The sequence below is a fragment of the Callospermophilus lateralis genome, chromosome 6 (genome assembly GCF_048772815.1).
Source record: "Callospermophilus lateralis isolate mCalLat2 chromosome 6, mCalLat2.hap1, whole genome shotgun sequence".
Taxonomy (NCBI): domain Eukaryota; kingdom Metazoa; phylum Chordata; class Mammalia; order Rodentia; family Sciuridae; genus Callospermophilus; species Callospermophilus lateralis.
Window position 1 is genome coordinate 148857973 of NC_135310.1, and position 25725 is coordinate 148883697.

General features: G+C 42.0%; 1 protein-coding gene across 5 annotated transcripts in view; it reads left to right on the plus strand.

The window, feature by feature from the left end:
• The window catches only part of Hivep1 (HIVEP zinc finger 1), a 136380-nt gene that overhangs the window by 54257 nt on the left and 56398 nt on the right, over positions 1-25725 (plus strand). For all 5 annotated transcript variants that reach the window (XM_076859198.2, XM_076859200.1, XM_076859201.1 and 2 more), the window contains exon 3: positions 15316-15369. In XM_076859198.2, coding sequence (XP_076715313.1) covers positions 15316-15369 — 54 coding nt within the window. The remainder of the gene's footprint in view (positions 1-15315; positions 15370-25725) is intronic.

The following is a 25725-nucleotide window of genomic DNA, read 5'->3' on the forward strand; positions in this document are numbered from 1 at the left end:
TTCTTTTTTTACAAAATATTTTTATTAGATTTTGATGCACCTGTATTTTATTTACTTATTTATATGCGGTGCTGAGAATCGAACCCAGTTCCTCATGCGTGCTAGGCAGATGCTCTACAGCTGAGCCACAACCCCAGCCCTTCCTTTCTTTTTTCATGTGGTGAAATAATAATAATTTGTGCTAGCAAGAGATGTATTGTTTGGGGAGAAATTTGACAACTGAAAAAATGAAAATGAGCAAAAAAGTTAATGTGCAGTAGCACCTGGAAAATGCACCTTGAAATGTTCATTCAAAACACAAAAGAACGACAATTCAGATCTGCATCAGAGTTTCTTGACCAGAGTGTAGGGTCTCCATAGATTGCTGCTGTGGTCCCTGACGTCAAATGCAGGTGTGTGTGTTGGAGGGAGGAAGGGAGGCCGTGGCTTCCTCAGGTTTGAGTGAAGACACTAACAGCAGTGATTTGTGTATCCTCTTGTGCACACCCGTGTATGTGCACACATGCATTTGTGTATTTTGACACAAATGGGAGTCTACCATATACATTTTTCTGCTCCTTACGTTTTGCTTTTTTTTTTTTTTTTTTTGAACTTTGTATCTTGGAAAGATTTCCAGTCTTCAAGGGTCTCAGTGTCCCTTCCCCTGACCTCATGCCACCAAAAAGAATTAAGAACATTAGTGTATTATATTTCTAGAATTTTTTTTTTTTTTTTTTTTTTTTTTTTTTACCCTTTTAAGCCTTGGTGCATGCAAACCTGACTCCTAGTGGTGGTTCAGAAATGATTTCGTTTCCCGTGGGCTCGGTGTTTGTAAGGGCAGTGCGCTTCACTGCCTGCCGCTGCCTGTTGCCCACTGGCTGGTTGGCCTCGCCCCTCATACTGGCAGGCTCTGTTGAATGCTGTCATCACAGCTCACCAGCGCTATCACAGTGCATGCCTAGTACTTAACTGTGGTAGTCTACTTAGAATTTCAAATTGGGTTCCTTTTGTTTCTTTTTAAAAGCTTTTGATTATGGAAGTCCTTACAGAATTACAAAATAGAGTCTAAGTAACGAACTTCTTCCTCCTCTGGTCTGGCGTCTCTGATCGACACCTCAGGGCCACTTCTGTCTCTAGTGCTGGTTTTGAACCTCAGGTGCATCATTTCATTCCTACATTTTCCTTACGCAAGCTCCATGAGATAAGGAATAATCCCAATACCTTCATGAACCTCCCACCCCTCAAAAAGGACTTCTTAATATGGTCAGTGTCCTGTCAGTATTTAAATTTCTATTTGTCTTCAAATAGTTTTTTTAACATTTTGTTAGAGGTAGGATAAAGAAACTCTGTATATTTTATAAATTGATATATTATTAAAGTTTTTGATATTTATGAACACTTTCCAATTTTTGTGTCTTTTATTAGAGAGACTGGATTAGGATATAGACTTTCACTGTTGGTCCATTTTTTTTTTTTTTTTTAAGAGAGAGAGAGAGAGAGAGAGAGAATTTTAATATTTTATTTTTTAGTTTTTGGCGGACACAACATCTTTGTTTGTATGTGGTGCTGAGGATCGAACCCGGGCCGCACGCATTCCAGGCAAGCGTGCTACCGCTTGAGCCACCTCCCCAGCCCTGTTGGTCCATTTTTAAGTGTTAAATGCATAAATATATTTTATTAAGAATTATTACTAGCTGCTTTCAAGTTCTTAGATATTCTTAGGTATCACAAATGAGAATTAGACACATGTGATGCCCAGCATATCTCTGTTTATGGCTTTGACTTGTATGGGTCACTAGTCAAACATGTTTGTAAATTCAAAATATATGATGCTCTTTGAAATAAAAATTCACAAGAAGAAATAATTAGAAATATGACAAAATTACTTTAAAGACAACTCTGAGAGATGCTTTGTTTCTACCACTGTAGCAGAATGCCTAGGATGCTGGGACGTGTGTCAAGAATGAAAAGTGGTTTTCCAGTTCTGGAGGCTGGGAAGTCCTCACCAATGTGCTGACACAGGGCCTTTTTGCTTCATGGCAACATGGCAAAAGTTTGAAGAGCAAGAGTTTTGGGACAGCCTGTCTCCCTCAGGCGGAAGAGCGGAACTGAGCAAACCCCGCGTGTAGGACCTTCTCATAACACCGTTCTTTAATCAGTGGGTCCTTCTGACCTCCCATTAGGCCTCACCTCTCAGTGTTCTTCCCCTGGGTGTACCTTTGCAACACACAGATTTCGGAGGGGACAAAGTCCAGCCATAGTAGATGTTCATACCAGTGCAGTAGATAATGAACGTATGTGTCCGCTGAAGTTGTGGTAGCGACTCAAGGAGGAAAATACCTTGTTTTTTAATTAGAATGTAGTCAGTTGAGTGGTGTCATAGGGAGAGAGCCTTTTGAGCATCTCTCTGATGTGAGCATAGAGGTAAAGCTTGCCGAAGGTGGGGTGTGTCAACAGGGAGGCCAGGGCTGGAAGGCCTTAAGCTACAATATTCAGGGCCCCAGGAGGAGCCCAGAAGTTTCTCTTACTGACGTCAAGTTTTCTTCCTGTGTGAGTTTTCTGAAACATTGTTCCATGCAGTTGAGTTCCAATTACAAATAGATCATGTATCAAAATTCACTTTCAAATCAGTGATTTGGCATTGGAGCACCTAACCCTTGGAAGTAATGTGTTCTGTTTGATTAGATTCCAGTCTGCACCACAAAAGGTATTTAATTCTCAGGGTACCTGGCTTTAGTAACTGGTAACATGGGGTTCCCCTGCTGAGGTCATGTCTGGGACAGCGTCATTGTGTGAGACGGGGACAGCTTGTTCACTGTTACAGCTCTTGTGACCCGGAGACTGGGCAGATGCTCGGAAGTGCCTGCTCACATCCCCTTTCCTGGGACGGCACAGGGAGGCAGAGCTCCTGAAGGCGTCAGCTCTGCGCGTGCGCCAGAGTGAGAGAGGGAAGAGGGCCTGGCACAGTGGCCATGGGCCGGTGGCGGCTGGGACGGTCCTCCTAGCTGTCCTCTTAGCTTCGTGGGTCTGTAATAGAAAACTGAAACCTCTGGCACTTTGTTCCGCTGGAGTCCTGGGAGCGATGGAGTGGCTTCCCTGTCCACTTCTTCCTGCCCCTGAGCAGCCCTCTGCGCACTGCCCACCAGGGTGGGGGTGGGCCGCTGTTTCCACCTGCTTTTCTTCTCTCACATTTCTGATCTTCATCACCCTCTGCTCTTTACTTCTTAGAGACTTTGGATTTGTTCATGTAGTGATGGGAAGTCAGGGAAAGTGATGGAGTCCTTTGGGGGTGCAGGGCTGTGCCTTGCTTGCTGTTGTGTCCCCCACAGAGAATTGCCGATTCTGAAAAGGATTACAAAAGAAGGAGACATTGTTGAGCTAAAACGGTGGAGAAGAGTGCACATATGTCAAGTTTATGGGGTGGTTGCTGTAAACATTAAGCTTCCGGCCTGACAGCCGTGCCCTTCTTCCCACTGTCGGTAGAGCAGGGTGTGAAGACATTGCCGAGCGTGGACTTGGCTGGAGAGCACAGCCCCTGAGTTCAGAGCTGGTCTGCGTGTGAGGACCCGCCAGTGTGGTGTCTGTGGTACTCGGTCTGCGTTATCAGACCTGGGACTCCGTTGTTCTCTGTTTCTCTTGTTTGGATCCTCTGCCCCATGCTGTGGCCCCGGCGCTGGTGGACAAACCTAAACTTAGAGTAGATCTTGTTCCAGCAGAACCAGAAAACTGAAATATCCAAGTAAGATTTACCCCAGCGTATAGCAGAGCTGACTGATCTAAGACTTTTTTCTTGTATTTTATACATCCCTGTTCCTATGGGGAGTGAGTGACTGGGGCTCTGGGGGGACGGGGCAGGGTATTCCTAGCCCAGCAGAGAAGCACGACTGTGACCACTCAGCCAGAGCTCACCATGCATAGTTCCTATATTTTTCCACCCTAGGTAACAGAATCTTATATTGTTGATAAGAGGACCTTTTAATATTTATTAGAGGATTTGCTGGTTGGGGGTGGGGTAGATGGCCAGCCTGAGAAGCTGGCACACACACGGTGAGGGGGTTTTATTCTCTGAGGTCCACACTTCCTGGATCTCTCCAGCCGTATCTGGACGTCTACATCCTTGGCCCAGAATTCAGGTGTGTGCTTGGGTGTCCGTGAGCGGGTCAGTGTACAGGGGCACCACATGTGGATGTGTGTGCCTTACTGGGCTTGTGGCATGAGTTCAGTGGACCCAGGCCGTAGCCTCTCAGGGTAGGAATGCTCTGTCTTCCTGCTCCTTCCTCTCCCAGCGTAGTTACCATGACTACCTCCTTTCATTCACTGCATCGTGATTGGGAGAGGAAACCAGTCTTGTCCTACTCTAATATTATGTCCAATGCCCAGAGGGCAAAGTGTTTTGTTGTGATTATTAAAAAACTGTATTAGAAACATGTATTGGAAAGCATCTGTTTTCAGCTCCTGTACACAGTAGTTCATTATGTTCAAATAGTTTTTGTATTTTCAGACATTGAATTTTCAGCTAGAAAATTACTTTCTGGCTTAAAGCTGACGTTAGTTATAATCATTAGCTCCATTTTTTGGCCCAATAATTATTAAGAATATATGCATTGGTTTTGCATTTAGAAGTGTAATTTATTTGGCCATCCTTACCAGGTAGTGTGCATTGAACTTTCCCTCCCTTATCCTCCTTAGCATCCACTGACATCAGCAGCAGCTCTGATAAGGCACACTGATGATGTTGCTGTGGCTGCCCCTGGCGCTTGATAAAATGTGGCTTCCAGAGCTGGCTGATAAGACTTTTTTTCTTGCATTTTATATAATTTTGAATCTTGACCTGATAAAATCTGTAATTTAGAGAACATTGCTTCTCAAGGTTGGCTGCATGTTGGAATCACCTGGGAAACTTTTTAAAATGCTGATTTAATTGGTATGGGATGTGGCATCAGTGTCAGGATGTTTAGCCAGCTCTCGGTGACCAAATGTGCAGCACGTTTTGGTTCTGCCCACTTAGGGCTGTCTGGAGGGTTACCAAGCCCAGAGCTGGAGTAAGTAGGACCTGAGACGTCTGACCTGGGCTGAGATGCTTTGGGGCTGTCTAGGGAGCTTTCTGACGTTGAGTTTGCTTCCCTCAGAGCTTCCGGGGGCTAAAACAACATGCGGTTCAGGGAAGAAGACTCTGGGAAGTCACTTACGCTATTCTACGGAGGAGATGAGTGCTCCCCCAACAGCCAGCTATCTTCACAGGGTCCTCCCGGTGGCGCCTCACTGGAGCCTCACCCCCTGTTCAGGTGCAGTGAGAGGAGCCTGCCGGTTCCCAGCTCCGCGGATGAGCCGGGGGCTGCTGTCTGTGTATGGATAATTGTATGTGTTACTGAGGGACAGGAAGTCGGTGAAAGCCTCAGGAGAGGTTCACTGCACCACGCGCTGTGTGTGTCTGGTACATCTTACTGTTTTCCTGGTCAGGGCTGATGTCCAGAGGTTCTCTGTAAATAAGCAGCTTTGCATTCTGAAAGCATAATGGAGCTCGTGTCTGCTTTCTCTTTGAACTGTTTCAGGTTTTTCTCAGGATCATGATGGAAACATGATTTGTGAACAGTGTAGCTGATCTCTTCAGGCAGCCGGCCATGAAAGTGCAGCATTGCACGGTTTAGACTTTAGCGCAACATGCTTTGTTCCTAATCGTTGTGCTGGGACAGGCTTTGTTCATGTCCGGTTCAGCTCTGCTCCACCCTGCTTTACCCATCGCCACTCTGGGTCTTTTGAAAACCCTTGAGCCCTTTGCTAGAAACGGATCATCCCCTCCCGCCCCCTAGATCTCTGGGGTCTGCAGAGGCTGCCAGGCCCCTCCTGCACAGCCTCCTGCACAGCCACCTGCTCTGGGACCCACATCTCCTTTGTCCCTCCCTTCCTAGCCGTCTTGTGTATTTGTTCAGTCACATGAACTACTCTCCAACAGCTTCATCTCACTGATGTCCTTCCTCCAGGAAAAACCCAGACCTCACAGCCTTTCTCCCTTGCCTCCTCCAGGTTGCTGAGCATTATTGGAATAAGTGACACTATTGTGCAGGTTGGGGCCACCAAAACTTCACAGATTCTACGTTCAGAGATCCCCCAGTGCTGGTCCCAGTGCTCTTACTTGTCTCAGCATGGACCGCTGCCTCTGTGTTCTGTCTGCAGTGCTCCTTTTTCTCCATGGACACCCAGCCCTCCTCTCAGCACAGCCAGCCCCCATCCTGCCTTCCCTAGCAGGCTTCCCCCACCCGTCCCTGGCCCCAGATCAGCCTGGGACACTCCCTCGTGAAGCAGCCCTCTGCTGGACTCCTGCTGCTGTCCTCTGCCTTCCCCGGAAACTTGCCCTGCCATTCCTCATTCTTTCCAGATCTTCACTCTCCTTGGTGTCTCCCCTGGGGCCTGTTAATGTCACGGGCGACAGGACACACCAAGCAGTCTTCCCTCCATCCCTGTGTTCCCTCTGCCCCCCACTTTACTCTCTAGCTCAGTGCTTTGAAAGATGGTTTGCTTTACTCTCTTTTCTTTCCTACTGTTAGTCCCTCGCTTCCTTGGCTGCTGCCTTGCAACCTCCCCAGGCCCCCACTTGCTTTTGGAAGCATCCCCAGTGGCCTCTTCAGTTGGTGAATCTTTTGGTCCTACTTATTTGCATCATCTACTGATTAGACAGTGAAATCCTCTTTTGGCCCAAATCCTTTCTGGCTCTCCAGTTTTTCCTGGCCATTCCTTTTTTTCCTGTCTCCCCCCCACCCCTTAGCATGTTGGGGCTGCCTCCCATTCCACCAGCAATTATTGGCTGAAGAGCAGGCTGTCAAAGCTCTTAAAAATAATGCAGGCTGGTACACGGTTCTTGTAGTGACCGATTCAGTAGGTATTCTAGAATCCTACACTGTAATGGTTCTGTAATAGTCTACACATGGAGGCACCATATTTAACCGTTTCCTAAATATTTGTATGTCCAACAAATATTCACTGAGTGCTTTTTATATCCCAGGTGCTTCTGGTCAGTTTTTCTCCCATCGTGAAACGCATTGTGGTGAATACTGCTTGTTCCTCTCCTTTCATTGCTTCAGTATAAGTTTCTAAAAGGTGAATTACTAGTAGAGAGTAGAGGTGGTTTTCAAAGATCTTAATGCCTTTAGTCAGATCATTTCAGAGAAGAGTCAAAAGGTTGCTTCCACCAACTCTCTGGCTTGGATTTGACTGCCAGTGATGTGAGAATGAGGTTCCCAATTCTTTGCCTTGGGACCTGCTTCCTCCAGATTATGTATCCAAACACTTTGAGTTCCTAACAGACTCTGTTTCCTGCCTCTGAATTTCTTTTCTTTTTTTATTTGTTATTTCTAGTTGTACATAACAGTAGAATCATATCGCACATATAAAGAGTATTACTTCCCATTCTTCTGGGTGTACATGATGCGGGATTACATTAGTTTTGTAATCATATATGCACATAGGAAAATAATATCCCATTTATTCTACTATCTTTCCTATTCCCATTTCCTCTCCCTTCCCTTCATTCCCCTTTGTCTAATCCAAAAATACTTCTTTCCCCCACCCCCTTATTGTGAGTTAGCATCCACATGTCAGGGAGACCCTTTGGCCTTTGATTTTTGCGGGGGATTGGCTTATTTCACTTAGCATGATATTCTCTAGTTCCATCATTTACCAGCAAATACCATAATTTCATTCTTTGTAGCTGAGTAACATTTCATTGTGTTTATATACACCACATTTTTTTTTTAATCTTTTCGTCTGTTGAAGGGCACCTAGGCTGGTTCCATAGTTGAGCTGCTGTGAACACTGATGTGGCTGTGTCACTGTAGTATGCTGATTTTAAGTCTAGACCTCGGAGTGGGATAGCTGGGCCAAATGGTGGTTCCATTCCAAGTTTTCTGAGGAATCTCCATACTGCTTTTCAGAGTGGTTGCACCCATTTGCAATCCGACCAGCAATGTACCTTTTCCCCCTGACATTCTCACCAGCACTTTTTGTTACTTGTATTCTTGGTAATTGCCATTCTGACTGGAGTGAGATGAACTCTCAATGTAGTTTTAATTTGCATTTCTCGAACTGCTACAAATGGTGAAATTTTTTCATATATTTGTTGACCCCTTATATTTCTTCTTCTGTGAAGTGCCTATTTAGTTATTTGCCTATTTATTAATTGGGTTATTTATTTATTTATTTTGGTGTGAAGTTATTTGAGTTCTTTATATATCCTGGAGATTAATGCTCTGAGGTGCAGGTGGCAAAGATTTTCTCCCATTCTATTGGCTCTCTCTTCACATTCTTGATTGTTTCCCTTGCTGTGAAGAAGCTTGTTGGTTGGATTCCATCCCATTTGTTGATTCTTGATTTTACTTATTGCACTTAGGAGACTTGTTGAGGAAGTCAGGTCCTAAGCCGACATGGTGGAGATTTGGGCCTCCTATTTTTCCTGTTAGGCGCAGTGTCTCTGTTCTCATGTCTGAGTCTTTGATCTACTTTAGAGTTGAGTTGTGTGCATTTTGCTACAGATGGATTTCTGGTTTTCTCAGCACCATTTGTTGAAGAGGCTGTCATTTCTTCATTGTATATTTTTCTGCCTCTGCATTTCTGATCCTAATGTTTCTCCTCCTGAATGCTTGTCACCTTGCAGATGGAGTCACAGTTGACCACACAGGTGAGGTTTGCTGTTACTTCTGAGGTCCTGGACCCAGGACTGCTCACCTGCAGGTGTCTTTAGGGCTGCCCCTGGGGCCTTTTTTATATATTCTGAACTGAATCAATCATGGGTCACAGGTAAATCCTTTATCTCCAGTGCTTGGTAACAAGAAATGTTTCAGATACTGGAGGTTTTTTTTTAATTTAAAAATATTTATATCAAATTTATAGGTTGATCATCCCTAAACTGAAAATCCAAAACTCAAAATTTAATTTTTGATCACCGAAGTTTGAGATTTTAGGGTGTTTTACATGTTCAAACCAGGGATGCTCAACCTGTGGAATTCTTATGTTTTAGAAATTATCCTGTAGTTTTTCATATGATCTAGAAATGTGGAATTTAGGATACGTAGTCAACACTTTTAAAAGATTTTGAGTTTAAGTAATATTTCCTTTTTATATTAATAGGTATTCAATAAATGTTTTTTTAGTAATTATAGAAAATACAAATGGTGAGATGAAAGTATCTAGTAATGTCCTGTCCTCAGATATGCCTTTATGTTATGGCCTTTTCTCTCATATATCTCTGAGCATGTATCGTGTGTGTGTGTGTGTGTGTGTGTGTGTGTGTGTGTCTGTGTCTGTCTGTCTATCTCCCCATCTGTACATCAGTGCACATTTGTCTCTGTGGCACAACATGTTTAGAATTATGCCCTTTCAAGTGTACTATGCCTTGAGCATCTTCCCCTCAATGAATAATCTTAAAAAGCACTTAACGGTGGCTAAGTAATACTGTATTGTGTGGGAGTATTTAATTATTTATTTTGCTGGTCCCTGGTTTTAATGTTTCCTTTATATTTTGTTATCAAAGATGCAGTAGTGAATATTGCAGTAGTAATTCGTTTATTAGATCATCTAGTGATCAAGGTATCTGTGCCCTCTGAATAAGATACAGTTCAGGGAGGGAAGGTGCCCTGGAGTGGAAGAATACCAGGGTGGTCTAGGGCTCGGGAGTGGGTGAGGACGGGCTTCCCAGAGGAGCAGGGGGCAGGGAATGACAACATGGGATTAGTTCCTTCCTTTGTTTGGGGTGTTGATTAGAATAATATTTGGCTAATATAATGAAGAATATTTGTTTCTATTCAACATTGAGATTTTGTCCTCCAAACACTACAGATAGAAGTGATTTAATCAAGTACATTTGGGACATTGAAGTCACTCCCTTTCCCTATTGCTGTTAACAAATTTAATACAGGTTGAACATCTCTAATCCAGAAATCCAGAATCTGAAGCTTTTTAAGTGCAGACATGGTTCCACAGATGGAAAATTCCATGTTTGGATTATATGATGAGTCTCTGTCATAATGGTTACACACTAAAAATGACCTTCAGCCTGTGTGTTAGCATATGTGAAGCAAATGAATTTGGTGTTTAGAGGTGGGATTCAGTGTGGTGGGGGACAAGCTAAAAGATTCCCAAGGCATCTCATTATGTATATGAAAATATTCCAAAATCTGGAAGCATCTGAAATCCCAAACAGTTGTGGTTCCAAGCATTAGGACAGGGACTGCTCTACCTATAACTTGCTTCTGAATATTGAAACGTCTTTGCACTTTTATTCTAGACCCTACTTGGCCATGATTTCCTCAACTGTGAATATCTTTCATATAGATGGTTAGGTCCATGTTCATTGAGACATGACTGTATTGCTGGTTTTCTGCCACCTGGGTCTCATTTGAACATCAGAGTCATGCCATCTTCTGACGGTGATTCAGATCACCTTCCTGCATCCTGTGTTCTGGAACAGTTGAGAAGATGTTTTATTCTTTAGATGTGGAAGAATTCAGCAGTAAGACCTGTCTGGGCCTGGAACCTTGAGAAAAGCCACTTCTGTGTTACTTGGGTAATTTTCTCCATGTCATCCAGGATGGTTAGTTACCCTGGCCAGGTTTTCCTCTTCCTGGACTAATTTGGGTAATTATGTTTTTCTAGAATTTTTACTTGGTTCTTCGCATTTTTCAGATTCCTTAGCACAGAGTTGAGTTTCAGTTTTTTACTTATGCAGCATTTTCAATTTGGAATATTGCTAGTCTGCGTGCCTTTTTCCAGTATGATTGTAGTGTGCCGTCTTCCCTGAAGACAGGCGGCCCCCATGTGGAACCTGTAGGTTGACCTGTTGATTCAGTAGAGAAGACGGGGCGTGATCTTCACGTGGAAGAGCAGCGCACATGGTTATAAGTACTGGGTTCAGTTTTAGCATCATGCCCTTGTCTGTTTAAGTGCTGTTGAAATAGCTCCGCAGTCAGCAGTGAGGGTGGGACCTGGTGCTGACGTACCTCAAGAGGAGGTAGGAGTCAGCTCTATTCGTGGTAAAAATAGTGCAGCCACACACGCTGAGCTTTCTTCAGGCAGGTGGCACCTCTGAGCAAGCAGAGGTGCTTTTACAGTTCGTGGGGTTCTACATCATAGCAGTTTTACGTGAGTTTGTGTTTTAGGGCTGGGCGCAGGGGGGAGGCTGCAGAGCGGGGTTCAGTGTGGTGGGGGACAAGCTAGCAGTATCAAGTGGCAGTGATTTAAATCTTTCCTAGAGCAAACCTTGAGTTTATTTCTGAATGTGGAACTCCTTGTGAGGTTGTTACCCATCACAGTGCCTACAGGAGGGCGTGTTGGGGACGCCTGGAAATCTGAGGCTCATCTCCCACCTCACTCCCTCCAGCCTGCACACAGGACCTAGAGTGAGCCGTGGACTGCTGAGACATGTCACCTCTAGGGAAGGCGAAGCCAAGCATGTGCTGGAACTGCTGCTTGCATTCTGTGCTCCGGGCTGTAGGTCTACAGGCCAGCAGTGCGCGCTAGAGCTAGGGGAGTTGGTCAGGGCATCGCTTTTTATTTTTACACACATAATCTGTGTATGTGTGGGTAACAAGTTGGGATATAAAAATACGTGTCTTGGTCATAGTGAAAAAAACTCAATACATAGTACTTTAAATGTCAGTAAGTTACCTTGTGTGGACCAATGAAGAGCATATAATAAATGACCATTTTCTCTGTAATTTTGGAGGTTGTTTTTAAAATACATCAGATTTACCAGGAGAATTATGAAACACAGGTTAAATATAAACAGGACTTTTTATAAAATTGATGGAAGCAAAAGCTTTTCATAATGGCTGTTAGACGCTCTCTAATTGAAGATTGTGTTTACCTATTGAACTGGAGCTGTAGGTAAAAGCATTGCAGTAGATGCTTATTACACTTAATGAAAGAGATGTTAGAGTCAGTAGTTCAAATTTATATATCATTACTACTGAAGCAAAAAGGTAACTTAATTGAAAATTTGAAAAACAAAATCTAGTATTTTGGGTACAAATGTAAACTGAGTTCATTTTTGTAAGAATTCGTGTTAAAGTGCAAATTGGATGGTGGCTCTCTCAGTCAATATATGGAAGAACAGAGCAGCTGTTTTCCCCCCACCCCCGCCGCCCCGCTTTTTTATTGGTGCATTATAGGTGTACATTAACAACTATTCTTTAAGTATTTCTTAAGTCATGAGGTTTTGTTGCTTTAAACCAAAATTGATTCTATTAATAAAAAGTTGTTTTGTTATATAATATCAAATTATATGTGTATAAAGTCTTGAAAGCACAGTCATTACTGCTGTGATGTATAATATATACACATATATTATTTATGACTCTTCAGTTTAGAAGAACTGCTGGCATAAAATAATAGTACTTTAGTAGTAAAACTACATTTTTCAATGTTTCTCAAGAACTATATATTTAAATTATATGATTTATTTATTTACAGTTTGGATGTCTACAATGTACTTTGTGTATTTTATTTTTTAAAATAGTTGTCCTTGTTCTTTGGTTACTTGTGTTCATATAGATTCCATTCATACCTTGGCATTTTTTCCTTGGAAATAAAACTGCTGTTGAATACTGGATCCAATTTCTGCCTTGTTTTTGCACCAATTCTTACCTTTATTGACATTTATTTTAAACTGGTACATAAAACAAAAATTACATGTCAGTTGTAACATGTTATGTTTCCATACATGTATGCACTGTGTAATATTTAAATCAGGCTAAACAGCAATCTCCTCAAGCATTTATTATTTATTTATGCTAAAATCTCAAAATCCTTTGTTCTTTAATGTATCTGTTTCAGTGCAGGGGATGGACTCCAGGGTCTCCTGCATGCCAAGCACACACTGTACTGCTGAGTCCATTCCAGCCCTCAGTTTCTACATTTAATGTGTTTGCGCTTTTTCTAGGATTATTTCCAATTTCAGTTCATCATTTCAGGAGGAATAACTGCAGTGTGTGAATCAGAAATACTGTCCTGCTTTCGAAGGTTGTCTGTGCCCTTCTCCGCTTGTATTCCGAATCAGATAATTAGCAGGAAGCAAATTGGAGGTGCCATGAGGGATGCATTTATAAGAAAGAAAAATTAGGTATTTATTTCAACCTTTGCTGGGATATAATGTCTCCTACTGCAAATGAGCTTTTCCCTTCATTCGGCCGCTCCCACTCCGCCTTGTTTGGACCAGTGTGCAGTGGAGGAAAGTTTGATCAGCAGATTGGAGTTTTGTGAATTTCTGGCTTTTCTGGCAAGATGGAGAAAGAGGCAGGCAGACCCGAGTTACCAGGCCCAGGTGGAGTGGGTGCCACATGGGTGGCCAGTTGTAATGGGCTTAGCATTGGAGACCTGTCTGGGCTGGTGTGCGCAGAGGCAGAGGCTGAGGCTGATTATCTACGTGGATGAAGGAATAATTTGAGAGCATTTATCTAAGCCATTATTTCATGGGCTATCTAAAATGTTATGTAATTATTGGTACTGTGTTTACTTCAGTTCTTAGACCAGTGCATTAAATTCGGAATTTGTTACTGTTATCATCAAATAGGATTAACTGTATAAAATTCAAATTAGTTGTCATCGAAGTAGAACTTGGTCATGTTTATCAAATCCAGTTGTGCTCATAGCTTCTTCATCCATTCTTGTGATCATGATTATTATTTCCCCCCTGCAGTGCTGGTGATGGAACTCCAGGGCCTCATGCATGTTGGGCAGGCACCCTACCACTGTCCACCTCTGCAGTTTCCTCCCCTCCCACTCTGGCGGCAGCACTCCCAGCGCTCTTACTGCTTTAGGTTGCACCTGTCTTTCAAACCTGTTTGCATATACATCAGTGCTGTAATCCATTTTATGTAGCGTCTCTTTAATGCGGTGTTTTCCCTCACACTTGGTAGGCACTCTGAGTTATCTTCAAGGGACAGACATTATTCGGTCATGCTACTCTTCAGCTCATCATTTCCTCTGTTTTTCCATCTGCTCTGTCTTCCATGTTTGTATTTACCATTGAGCTATCTGATTAGTCCTTTTTCTGTTTCTGTAATGTAATGCCTGAAACTGGGTACTTTAAAGAAAAGAAGTTTAGTTAGCTCATGGTTTTGAAGTCTGAACATCCAAATAGCATGGTGCTGGCTCTGGCAAGGACCCTTTTGGCTGCATCACCTCATGGTGGATGGCACTGAGGTTGAATTGCATGTAAGACAGAGAGCTCCCCTGCAAGGCAGGAAGTGAAAGGGCTGGGAAGGGCCTGTCCTGTTCATTTTTATCAGCTCTCTTGCAAGAACAATCTCAGGGTCCCAGGAGAACTACCTTAATCCCTCCTGAGGGTAACGGACCTGTGATACTCACTTTCCATTACTGCAACAAAATTCCCGAGAATAACAACTTAAGAAAGATTTCTTTTGGTTTGTGGTTTCAGAAGTTGCAGTCCTGCTCATCTGCTTCCTGAAGGGCTTGGGCGCGGGTGGGGATGCTTACTCATGGCACCCAGGAAGCAGGGGGAGGAAGACTGAGGAGGGGACTAGGGACAAGTGCGCTCTTCCAGGGCACACCCCAGTGAAGTCCTCCTCCGCGAGGCCTCAGCACCTCCGGTTTCCACCCCCTCTCACTAGTGCCTCCAGTGCAGATCCTCTGGGGCTGAGCCATTGATGTGTTCAGAGCCTGTGGGATCCAGTCACTCCACAAGTCCCCACCTCTGAACACTGCTGCTCAGCATATGAGTTTGAAAGGATTTATATGTATCCAAACTGCCACTGTCCCACAGTCCCCAGGGAACTAAGGACCCTGACCCCTTTCCCCAGTGACCCTGCTCCCTAAAGAGTTTAGCACCTCTTAACACTGCCACTTTGAGGACCAGGCTTACCGCGCGTGGCCCTGGGGACACACTCAGACCACATCTGAACCACAGCACCACCTGTGAACGTGGCTTAGTCTCCTTTCTAACCTTGTTGGCCTTTACTGTTTCTTTAAAAATATCCCTGTGGGGCACTTCACCTGTCAGGGAAATATTTTTTAGATACTTTTGTTAGGCAGCAAAGCAAGTTCTACCTATTGTTGATTACTCAAAGGGCACTACTTGTTTGCATTATGAAAACATTAATAGGAAATTGTCCTCCTGACTAAGTAATTATTTAAATTATAAATACAGATTTAAAGTAGAATATGCCCAACAGTTTATGGACATTTGTTTTATAAATAGATTTATTCAACAAATATATATATTTTGTATCTGGCATTGCTTATAAGTGGTATGCTTTTTTTTTTTTTAACAGTATTCTTTATTTGCAGTGGTTAATTGATCTATAAAAGTGTATTTTTTTTTTCCCTCAGACAAAATTGAAGAAGCACAAAAAGAACTTAATGGGGCAGAAGTTTCCAAAAAAGGTAAGTTAAAACCTGTTTCTGTGGACTTTGTTCTTATGGAGATGCCCGTGTGATACCTTATCATTGCAGTCTTACTAAGTCAGTCAGTGTGAACATATCACAGAATTAGCAGTGCCATTTAGTGGTGGGTACCTAGTATTCGGTGGACTTTGCTGTACGATGGTGACACGTGTATTCTGAGCTGTTGGCATAGGCTGATGTGTTGGCTGGTGGGAATGTGGGAGGCTCTTGCAGCTCTTTTGAAAGTCCTCTTTCTGAGATTCTCCTCTAGTAGAAGAAGTACAGTACCATAGGCCTGGACGCTTGCTTGCATGTGTGAACATGTGGGTGTGCAGGGGATGTGCACATACATTCTCAGGCAGTAACATGGATGTGTGTGCATGCATGTGCGTGCATGTTCTGGTGATGGCATGTCTGATGTCAAATTACAAATACAGCAGTTTTCTTCCAAATGTAGTAAGGAATAGTATTAATTCCTTTTAACGACAGGAGGAAAAAATCCTTGAGTAACAGAAGTATTGAGGTTTCTCAGATATTTTCTCTCTTGAGTTACTATTTTTCTTATAGAATATTCGCTTCTTCTATAAAATGATATATTATAAAAATATGGAGTCATTTTTGTTTTTAGATCATGAGTCATTTTGTTTTTAGATTTAGAGTCATCTGTGATAGATCCCTTTTTCTTAAAGTTTTTTTTTTTTTTTTTTTTTTTTAAGCTGTAGATGGTCATAATACCTTTATCTATTTGTTTTTATGTGGTGCTGAGGATCAAACCCAGGATCAAATACATGTGCCTGTGTGTGTTCCTGTGACCTCATGTCAGTGTATAATGATTTTATTTTTTAATGACAAGAACCCATGACAGATGAAACAACCCGAACACCAGTCAGGGGAAGAAAAATTCCATGAATTGTAGCAAATTTCTTTTGGGGGTGTGGTACAGTTTAACAAAAATCTTTAATTATTTCAATTGATGATGATAATCTATTGTTAGGTACAAAAAGTAAAATTGTAATGTAGCACATAAAGTATGATCATATTTTTAAAAATTCAAGTATATGACTGCATATTTTTCTATGCATATGAGTATGAGCACAGCTATATGTTAATGGGATTAGACAGAGTTTGAAAGAATTTATACATGGATATATTTACAATGGGGGAGAAAAGGCCAGGGAAGATAATTAAGTTTTCTTATATTGTTTCACTGGTTTTATAAGAGATACACTTTTGAACTAAATATCAGGACTTGAAAGGCAAAATTGCTTTTTACAATTAAAAGCATACCATTTTTCCAAGTAATATTAAAAACATACATGAGATGCAGAACACGTGGGGTGTAATGATAGTGTTTCTATACTGTTAGTACGTAAAATCAATTATGTTCTTTTAATCTTGTGGGGAGGTAAAGTTTTCATTAAAGTAAATAAGTATATTTCATAAATTATTATTTGGTAAAATATTTTGACAGTAATTTAGCTAATTTCCAGTGGAAAGGCTTTTGTTTTCAAAAATTTCTTTTAAATCTAATCTATAATGGACAAGATATCCACAGGGGAAATGATTCTTGCAATCCCAGCCCTCCCTCCATTAGCAGAGCCTGTGCACCTTCAGGTGGGGCTTGGTCTTGGCACTCAGGCACCAGGTGCAGTGGCCTTGAAGCGTCTTTCTTCTTGTCACTACCATTTTTGTGGCACTCAGGAAGGTCCAGGTGGAATCTGACTGTGCCATGTGACACTTCAGGACTTATTGCGTCACACAGGTTAACTTACCTGAGCCACACACTGTGATAAAATTTTAAACCAAAGTTTAAAATTAAAGTTCCTTCAAGAATTGCATGTAAAAGCTCTCCTAATTGATCTATTCATTTATTTCCAATTTATTTTATTCACATTCCATTACCACATCTGTGACAGTCATTATTTTATTTAGATCCTGCTGAATAATTTTAAAAATAATGTCAAACCGTGCACTTTTAGACGTTACCGTAAGGAAGAACATAACGACTTCACGTGGGTTGTGTGTATGCTGCGTGCTCGTACCTTTCCTCAAATGGACCAAATCAAAACCCATCAAATTAAATTAGATCCAGGCTAGCAGAGTGGAGTCGTTGCCGTCACCCTCAGGTCCTCCAGGAGGCTGTCCAGGCACCGTTGCCCACGTTGCCACAGCAGTGACGCTTCTTTTTGAAACCCCCTTGTCAAGTTCACCTTCCTGCCTCCAGTAAGCAGCTGCTTCAAGTAGGAATGAACGTGAGCTTGTCCTTCCTTTCCTTCCTTCGTCCTGCTGTGGCAAAAAGTTCTCACAAAGTGAACTAAATGCCTGATGGGAAGGAGGAAACAGAAGAAGGTTCTAGAAAAAGAAATTGGCTAATGAGTTTCTGAATAATTGAGTGGGCTGCAGTTGGCAGGCTGCGCTGAGCAGGGCCAGGATGAATACCGAGTGTGCATTGTTCTGTGCTCCCTGCTCTGAATTACTACTTGGCTTTGGTTTCACACCAAAATTCTGGGAAAACCACAAATACAGCAGTTTCCTTCCAAACATAAGTAAGGAATAGTATTAATTCCTTTTTAACAATAAGAGGAAAAAATCCTTGAATAACAGAAGTATTGAGGTTTCTCAGATCTTTTCTTTCTGAGTTACCTTTTTTTTTAAAAAATAGAAAATTCGCTTCTTTGGGCTGGGGTTGTAGCTCATTGGTAGAGTGTTTGCCTTGCATGTGTGAGGCACTGGACTCGATTCTCAGCACCATATAAAAATAAAAAAATAAAGGTATTATGTACATTTACAACTTAAAAAATTTTTAAAAATCGCTTCTTCTATAAAAGGATATATTGTAAAAATATGGAATCATTTTTGTTTTTAGATTATGATGATTTTGTTTTTAGATTATGATCACTATGATAGATCCCGTTTTCTTTTAAGTATTTTTTTATTTGTAGATGGACACAATACCTTTATTTTATTAATCTATTTTTATGTGGTGCTGGATCAGAAGAGGTTCTGGAGCGCTGCCTAGCAGCGGAGCACTGAGCTCTCTGACAGGTTGAACTTGGAAGCTGAGTAGAAAAACTGCTGGATCAGGGCAGCTGGGAGTGGCCAGTTGGCTGCCTGATTGGCTGATGCCCAGCTGGGTATTACAAGAAGAAAAGAAAGGTTAGGTTTCCGTGTGGACTTAGCTAAGGTTGTAGTTTGCTAGGGAGGAACTTAAAGTAAGGAGGCAGCTTCTTCATTTGGATCTTGTACATATTTTGTTGGGTTTATTTCTTTGAACTGAACTTATGCCTAGCTCATTGATTTTCCCTTTATTTCTTCTCCTTTTTTCTTCTGGGGGTCAAACTCAGGGCCTCAAGCATGGAAGGCAAGCCCTGGACCACTGACCTCACTACCAAAGCTATGGATTTTTTATTTTTATTTTTTGGTGAACATTGTTTGCCAGTTCTTGTTGGCAAATCAAAATGCATTATGTTACTCTCTTGAATCTAATAATGTGACGACAAAAAACAGTAGTCGCTGTCCTTGCCTTACACCTGATTGAGGAAAATGCTTCCAGTATTTCATTTTTTTGTGGGACAGATATAAGTATTTTTTTAATTGTTATTGAAGTTATCTTCTATCTTTTATTTGTTGAAATCATTAAAAATTATAAATGAATCATCAAATGTTTTTTCTTTATATATAATAATCAATGGTTTTTATTCTTTGGTTTTATTTCATTTATTTATTTTGGTGCCAGGGATTGAACCCAGGGGTGCTGAACCACTGAGCCACATCCCCAGCCATTTATTTATTTATTTATTTGACACAGAGTCTTGCTAAGTTGCTGAGGCTGGCTTTGAAATTGTGACCCTGCCACCGCGCTCTGCTAATCTTCGGTTTTCCTGTTTAATTTGACCCACATTCACTTGATGAAAACAATTTGGTCATGATGTTTTGTCTTCTTAAATACATGACTGGATTTTATTTTTAATCTTTGGTTGAAGAATCCTGTATTCCACGTTCAAGACATATTGATCTGTAATTTAATTTTTTTTAATATTATTTATTTCCGGATTTTGTTTTAAAGTTACACCTGAGGACTGGGTACGGTCTAGCGGGGTGTTCTGGTGGCCCTGGGGGGCGCCTTCCTAGGCAGCCTTAAGACGCAGGTGGACTTTGGGTCGGAGTGCTGGCTGGTCTAGCGCATCTCCTGGTGAGGGGTATTCAGACTTTCCTTGTTCTCCTGTTGGAAAGCTGTGCTCCCCCTGGTTTGCCCGGTGGACCTGAGCGCCCCCATTTACTGGGGGAGTCCTGCGCGCTCCCCTCTTTCCCTGCCGCCGGCTCCCTGTGGCTCTGGTTCTCATGGTGAGGTTTTCCTCTGCCTCTTCGCCCTCCCTGAGTCCTGTTGGGTTTGTGTTTTGCTCTCTTTTTCCTGGGCCAGTTTCTGACTTTCTTCCTGTTGTGATTTATTGTTGTGATTGATTCTCTTTTCCTCTCCCTTTGTTTGGGTTTGTTTTGTCACTCTGATTTCTTTAATTGGAACTTGCCTCCTTCACCTTGAGGCTCTGCTCTTTCGGGTAGGGTCGCTGAGGCTACACCTTTTCCTCAAGGTGTTGCATTGGATACCATGAGCCCTGCTAGTTTTATATTTCTATGCTTGTTTCATCTTCAACCCCTTCATTGGAATTTTCTTTTTCCACATGGATAGAGGTTTTAAAAAATTTTTTTGTGTGTGATTTCCAATGATTGCATTGTGATATTATTTGTTTTTGTAAAACCATTTAGGATATCTAAAATTTTTCCTTTTCTGTTTCTGAGTGCTGTGTCATCAACATTTTTTGGTGTTCTACCAAAGCAGACTTTGTGTTAGAAATTTAGTATTTTTTAAATTCACCATTTTGCAAATAAGAAAAAGCTGAGGTTGAAAGATACTGAATAGTCCAGCCTAAGGGGCACAGCAGACATCCCACCCTGTGCTGTCCCTAGATTTCCCCACAGCATGGCCAGAGAGGAGCGAGTGCCAGTGCCTGTCCGGTGGCCAGTGCAGCCACGCCTGCTCCGAATTGCTCCTGTGAGTGAGATTGCCATAGCAGCCATCTCCAAAATTATGTGACGATTCAGGAAAAATGTTAGGATCAGCCGTGATCCAGCAGCAGTGGTATCACTCTGAAGGTTTTTACTAAAAATAATTTCTGTTACTCGTGTCCTACCCAGGTTTGGAGTGACAGGCCCATGAGTGGCTCCTGTGGACTAACAGATGTTACGAAGTAACACTCTGCGCATTGCTGGCTTGCTCCAGGGAGTCGGCTGTCAGTGGGATGTCCCTTAATGCAGGCATCCTTCATTCCCTGAGCACCCTACTGTTATCTGAGGAAGCTTGAGGGGACCTAGTTAGGTTCCTGTGTGAAACCAGACTGCACGTTTTGGAAGTGAGAGAGAGAGACTAATGAGGAGCCCGAATCTAGATCATGAACTCTAATTAGAGTGCAAATAAGAAAGTGAGCTTTAGCTCACCTACTTTCCTACAGGGTTGTTTTTCTTTAAGCTCCTTATAATACGAATAAATTTCCAAGGAGTGAAAAATATTATTTTTAAAATTATTTTTAAAGTACTGTATATTATATTTTTAAATGAAGGTTAATTTGAAAAAAGACTGCTTTAATGTCAATGCCAATAAGACCAAGCTTTAGTGCCAGTGATATTCTCCTTAAAAGTTCTGCTAAGTATAATAATTATGAAAACATCAAAGTATGTTTTTAGAATTAGAGGTAACAAAGGCTCATGGAAGACAAAAAATTTAGATGGTATAATGGAAAAGTTGGACAGATTTCACTAAATTAACAAGAGCAGTTTAAATACAATTCAAGGTAAGATGAGGATGTCTTAAACATTCAGGGAAGAATTGGTGCCATAAAACAAACTCAGGAGGCTCAGTGAGGACCGTATAAACCTGCAAGGGCGTGGACAGTTCCCAGAGCCAAAGCCCAGGTTGACAAGAGTGCGAGGAGAGAGGCTAGTGCACGATTGGAATGAAATGTCTGAACCATGGAGCATTTCCAAAGGAATTCAGCAGTCTGATTATTTTAGTAGTATGTCGGTGCTAGCCAGTTTAGTATATATTATTGGGAAGTTGTCCTTTCTTAATAATTATTAAGAAATAATGAATTTTAATAACACGTCTAGCGGGGTTTACTTTAAATAACAGTGTTTATAATTTCTAATCTCAATTTAATATGAAATGCCCTGAAAATTCCATCATGTTTTTTCTTATAAAGTTGTTAGTTGATTTACTTTTCAATACATTTTTATTTTGCATTAGCTTTTTTTTTTTTTTTTTAAGTTCTAGGAAATAGGAAGAAAAAGTCTAAACCCTAAAGGAACCCTCCAGCCTAAACCCAAGTCTTGCCCAAATTACCAGGAAATCAGAACTGTGCAGTGAGATTCCCAAGGTTTCATGCAGACTTGCAGCCCTGCCTGACAAATTGCCCTGGGGAAACAGCAAGGGTGTTTCTATTTTGGAGGGAAAGAAAGTCATCTCCTCCTTCTCAAACTGTATGTCACATAGAATTCCAAATTTAAATATTCAGGCTCACGAAGTTTTCTCTTAGTGTAGCAGCAAAGACTTCTGTGAGCTTTGATTATAGAAAAGTCAGTATTGATTTAATAATTTATGTGTGATATAAGCTAAAGGTCTCATATGTAAACCCCATCAGTATTGGGATTTAAAAATACCAAGGCCTAAGAGATGTTGTCTTTCAGATAGACTCTGCCAGCTTTTTTTAAAAATATATATATATTTTTAAAATTGTAGGTGGACACAATACCTTCATTTTATTTATTTATTTTCATGTGGTGCTGAAGATCTAACCCAGTGCCTCATACATCGAAGGCAAACGCTCTGCCACTAAGCTACAATCCCAGCCCCATAGACTCTGCCAGCTTCTTAAAAGAAGATTTGCATAATGATGGAGACAAAAATTTGGGGGACATTAATGTGAAATAAATGTCTTTACATATTCTGTTCTCACTGTGTTTGAGTACAGAATCCTAGAACTTTGCATCCTTGTGAAGTGTGGGAGGCAAGAATCCTCAGTATTTCCTAACCGTGTCAACAATTCCTATCTGTGGAGCTGATAATTAGACTCTTAAGTAGCTAACATGATTTTGATTTTATAGCATAATTCATAAAAACCCATTTTGGTGCATTTTTATAGCATATTTTATTGAATTAAAAATGTTGATTATAAAACACACATTAGCTTTATGTAGCAAGGGAAAAGTCAGGACCAATCAAATTATGATCCAATGCTCTTATATTTGATTAGCAGATGCATCCTGATTTTAGAGAAATTAAAAGGTTGAAAAAAAACCTATTTGTCTTCCATTCTATTAAATATGTATTTATGTTGACTACCTCATTTTTTGATAGAAGTAATTAAGATAATGATGTGTGGATTCGAGCTACATGGGGCCAGCATCCCTGAAGACTGGAAAACAAAGGATCACTCTGGGGTCCACTGGGGATTCCTAGGAGGGCCTGGGGAGCCTGGGTCTGTTTCCCTTCTATTCTTAGGAAATTGACTTTCCTCTCCATGCCTCAGTATTTTCTATATCAGGGTGACAGGGTGGCTGGAAGGAGTGTGAGTGCTTCTGTTGTTTAGGCTGTTCTCTGGCTTTGGGCCCTGTGTTCTGTGGGGCCACAAAGGAAGACGAACACAGGCTGCCTCCCCACCCTGGTGCCTTCTCCCGGCTCCTCAGCAGGCCACACACACAGACCTGAAGAATGCGATGGGGGGCGGGGCACGGGTAGGGAACAGAGGGGGCAGATAAGCTGGGAACAGTGAAGGAACTGGGAGAAAGTCTAGAAAGTAAAAATTTAAAAAAATTAGAAAGCAGGACAGATAAGGAAATACCAAAGTCCCATTTCACCAAGAATCCGATTTCGTTGTACTGCTGCTCTATTTGGAGTGTTTTGTGGGTTGCGCTGTGTGTAGGAACTGCATCCAGCTTTGCAGAATGGTAAACTGGAATCTTGCCCTGACCACCAAGCCTGGGATAGGAGATTATTTCATTCAAAAACCAATTTGGAAGCAGCAAATGTGATTCTGTGGATGAACAGGACGAGGCAGGACGAGGACTGAAGAAATTAAGTGGAAAACAGACATAGGTAGTTGCCCAGCCTGGTGCCCCCCCCCCCCCCCCCCCGCCCACCAAGGCCCCTGTGCACGAAACCCCGGAGCTCATGCATGTTCTTCTCTTGTGTGCACACACCTCTGAAGGAGGTCAAAATAAATTCAGCACAGTGAGAGATTAACACCAGAAATAAAAGAGCAATGATAACAGTCAACTTTAACACACATCATTTAAAACACATGAATTGTTCCTTTCTAGAATTTTCTTTGGGCTTCCCCCCCCCCCCCCAAGACCATAGTTGACCACAGATAACAGAAACCTTGGAAGATGAAACTGTGGCTAAGGGGGACAGCTGTATGCAGTGGGGATCTCAGTTGGAGCAGGCTGAGAAGCAGGCAGTGCTGGGGTCCAGCCTCCTGAGCTCAGCCGGAGTGGGGCTGATGTTTCTGGCTCAGCAGTGTCCATTTCTCCCCCTCACTGGCTCCTCCTCTCAGGAGTCTTCTCGTGATTCCTCCAGTTGACTTGGCCCCCGGTCCTACCCCAGTGCCTGCTGTCGCCTAGTGCATGCGGGTATTAGGTGGATACTGGATCAGTGAAGAGGGACAGAGGTGGAAAGGGGCGCGCTCCTCCACCCAAGAGGACAGACTTGGAAGTGTGTCTGCCGTGGCTTCACTTCTTTCCCACTGTAGTTAAGCAGATATTTATTTCTCTTGTGGAACCTCCATTGCTTATCTGAAGTAATTGTTTCTTTCAGTACCTCTGATTATCGGGTGCAGTGATGTATACAAATAGTTCATGTCACAGTAATGAAAATAAAAGCTTCATTCTTCAACCTTTAATAGAGTGTATGGACAGCTAGAGCTACAAATGAGCCTCTCCTTGTGATTTTATTTAATCAAGAGGGTTAGGACTGTTCTCAGTGTAGTATGGTCGTGGGCAACAGCCACATCTTCTGACCTGGTGGGAGGCTGTGAGAGTGAGGAATGGAGGCCCAGGTTTCTGGAGGATCCACAGTACAACTCAAAGCCTTCCCAGGAGAAGGGACTCTAAGGAGCCTTCAGGTTCCCTGTCCTGGTGACACCTCTACGTTCAGTTCAGATTTTGCCTGTTTTTTTTTTTTTTATTATTAGTTGTTCAAAACATTACAAAGCTCTTGACATATCATATTTCATACATTTGATTCAAGCAGATTATGAACTCCCATTTTTACCCCGTATACAGATTGCAGATTCACATCGGTTACACATCCACTTTTTTACATACTGCCATACTAGTGTCTGTTGTATTCTGCTGCCTTTCCTATCCTCTACTATCCCTCCTCCCCTCCCCTCCCATCTTGTCTCTCTACCCCATCTACTGTAATTCATTTCTCTCTCTTGTTTTTTTCCCCCTTTCCCCTCACTTCCTCTTATTTGTAATTTTGTGTAACAATGAGGGTCTCCTTCCTTTACCATGCAATTTCCCTTCTCTCTCTCTTTTCCTCCCCCCTCGCATCCCTGTTTAATGGTCATCTTCTTCTCATGTCTTTCTCCCTATTCTGTTCTTAGTTGCTCTCCTTATATCAAAGATGACATTTGGCATTTGTTTTTTAGGGATTGGCTAGCTTCACTTAGCATAATCTGCTCTAGTGCCATCCATTTCCCTGCAAATTTCATGATTTTGTCATTTTTTAGTGCAGAGTAATACTCCATTGTGTATAAATGCCACATTTTTTTTATCCATTCATCTATTGAAGGGCATCTGGTTTGGTTCCACAGTCTAGCTATTGTGATTTGTGCTGCTATGAACATCGTTGTAGCAATATCCCTATAGTACGCTCTTTTAAGGTCTTTAGGGAATAGTCCAAGAAGGGGAATAGCTGGGTCAAATGGTGGTTCCATTCCCAGCTTTCCCAGGAATCTCCATACTGCTTTCCAAATTGGCCGCACCAATTTGCAGCCCCACATCCTCGCCAGCACTTGTTGTTGTTTGACTTCATAATGGCTGCCAATCTTACTGGAGTGAGATGGTATCTTAGGGTGGTTTTGATTTGCATTTCTCTGACTGCTAGAGATGGTGAGCATTTTTTCATGTACTTGTTAATTGATTGTATGTCCTCCTCTGAGAAGTGTCTGTTCAGGTCCTTGGCCCATTTGTTGATTGGGTTATTTGTTATCTTATTGTTTAATTTTTTGAGTTCTTTGTATACTCTGGATATTAGGGCTCTATCTGAAGTGTGAGGAGTAAAAATTTGTTCCCAGGATG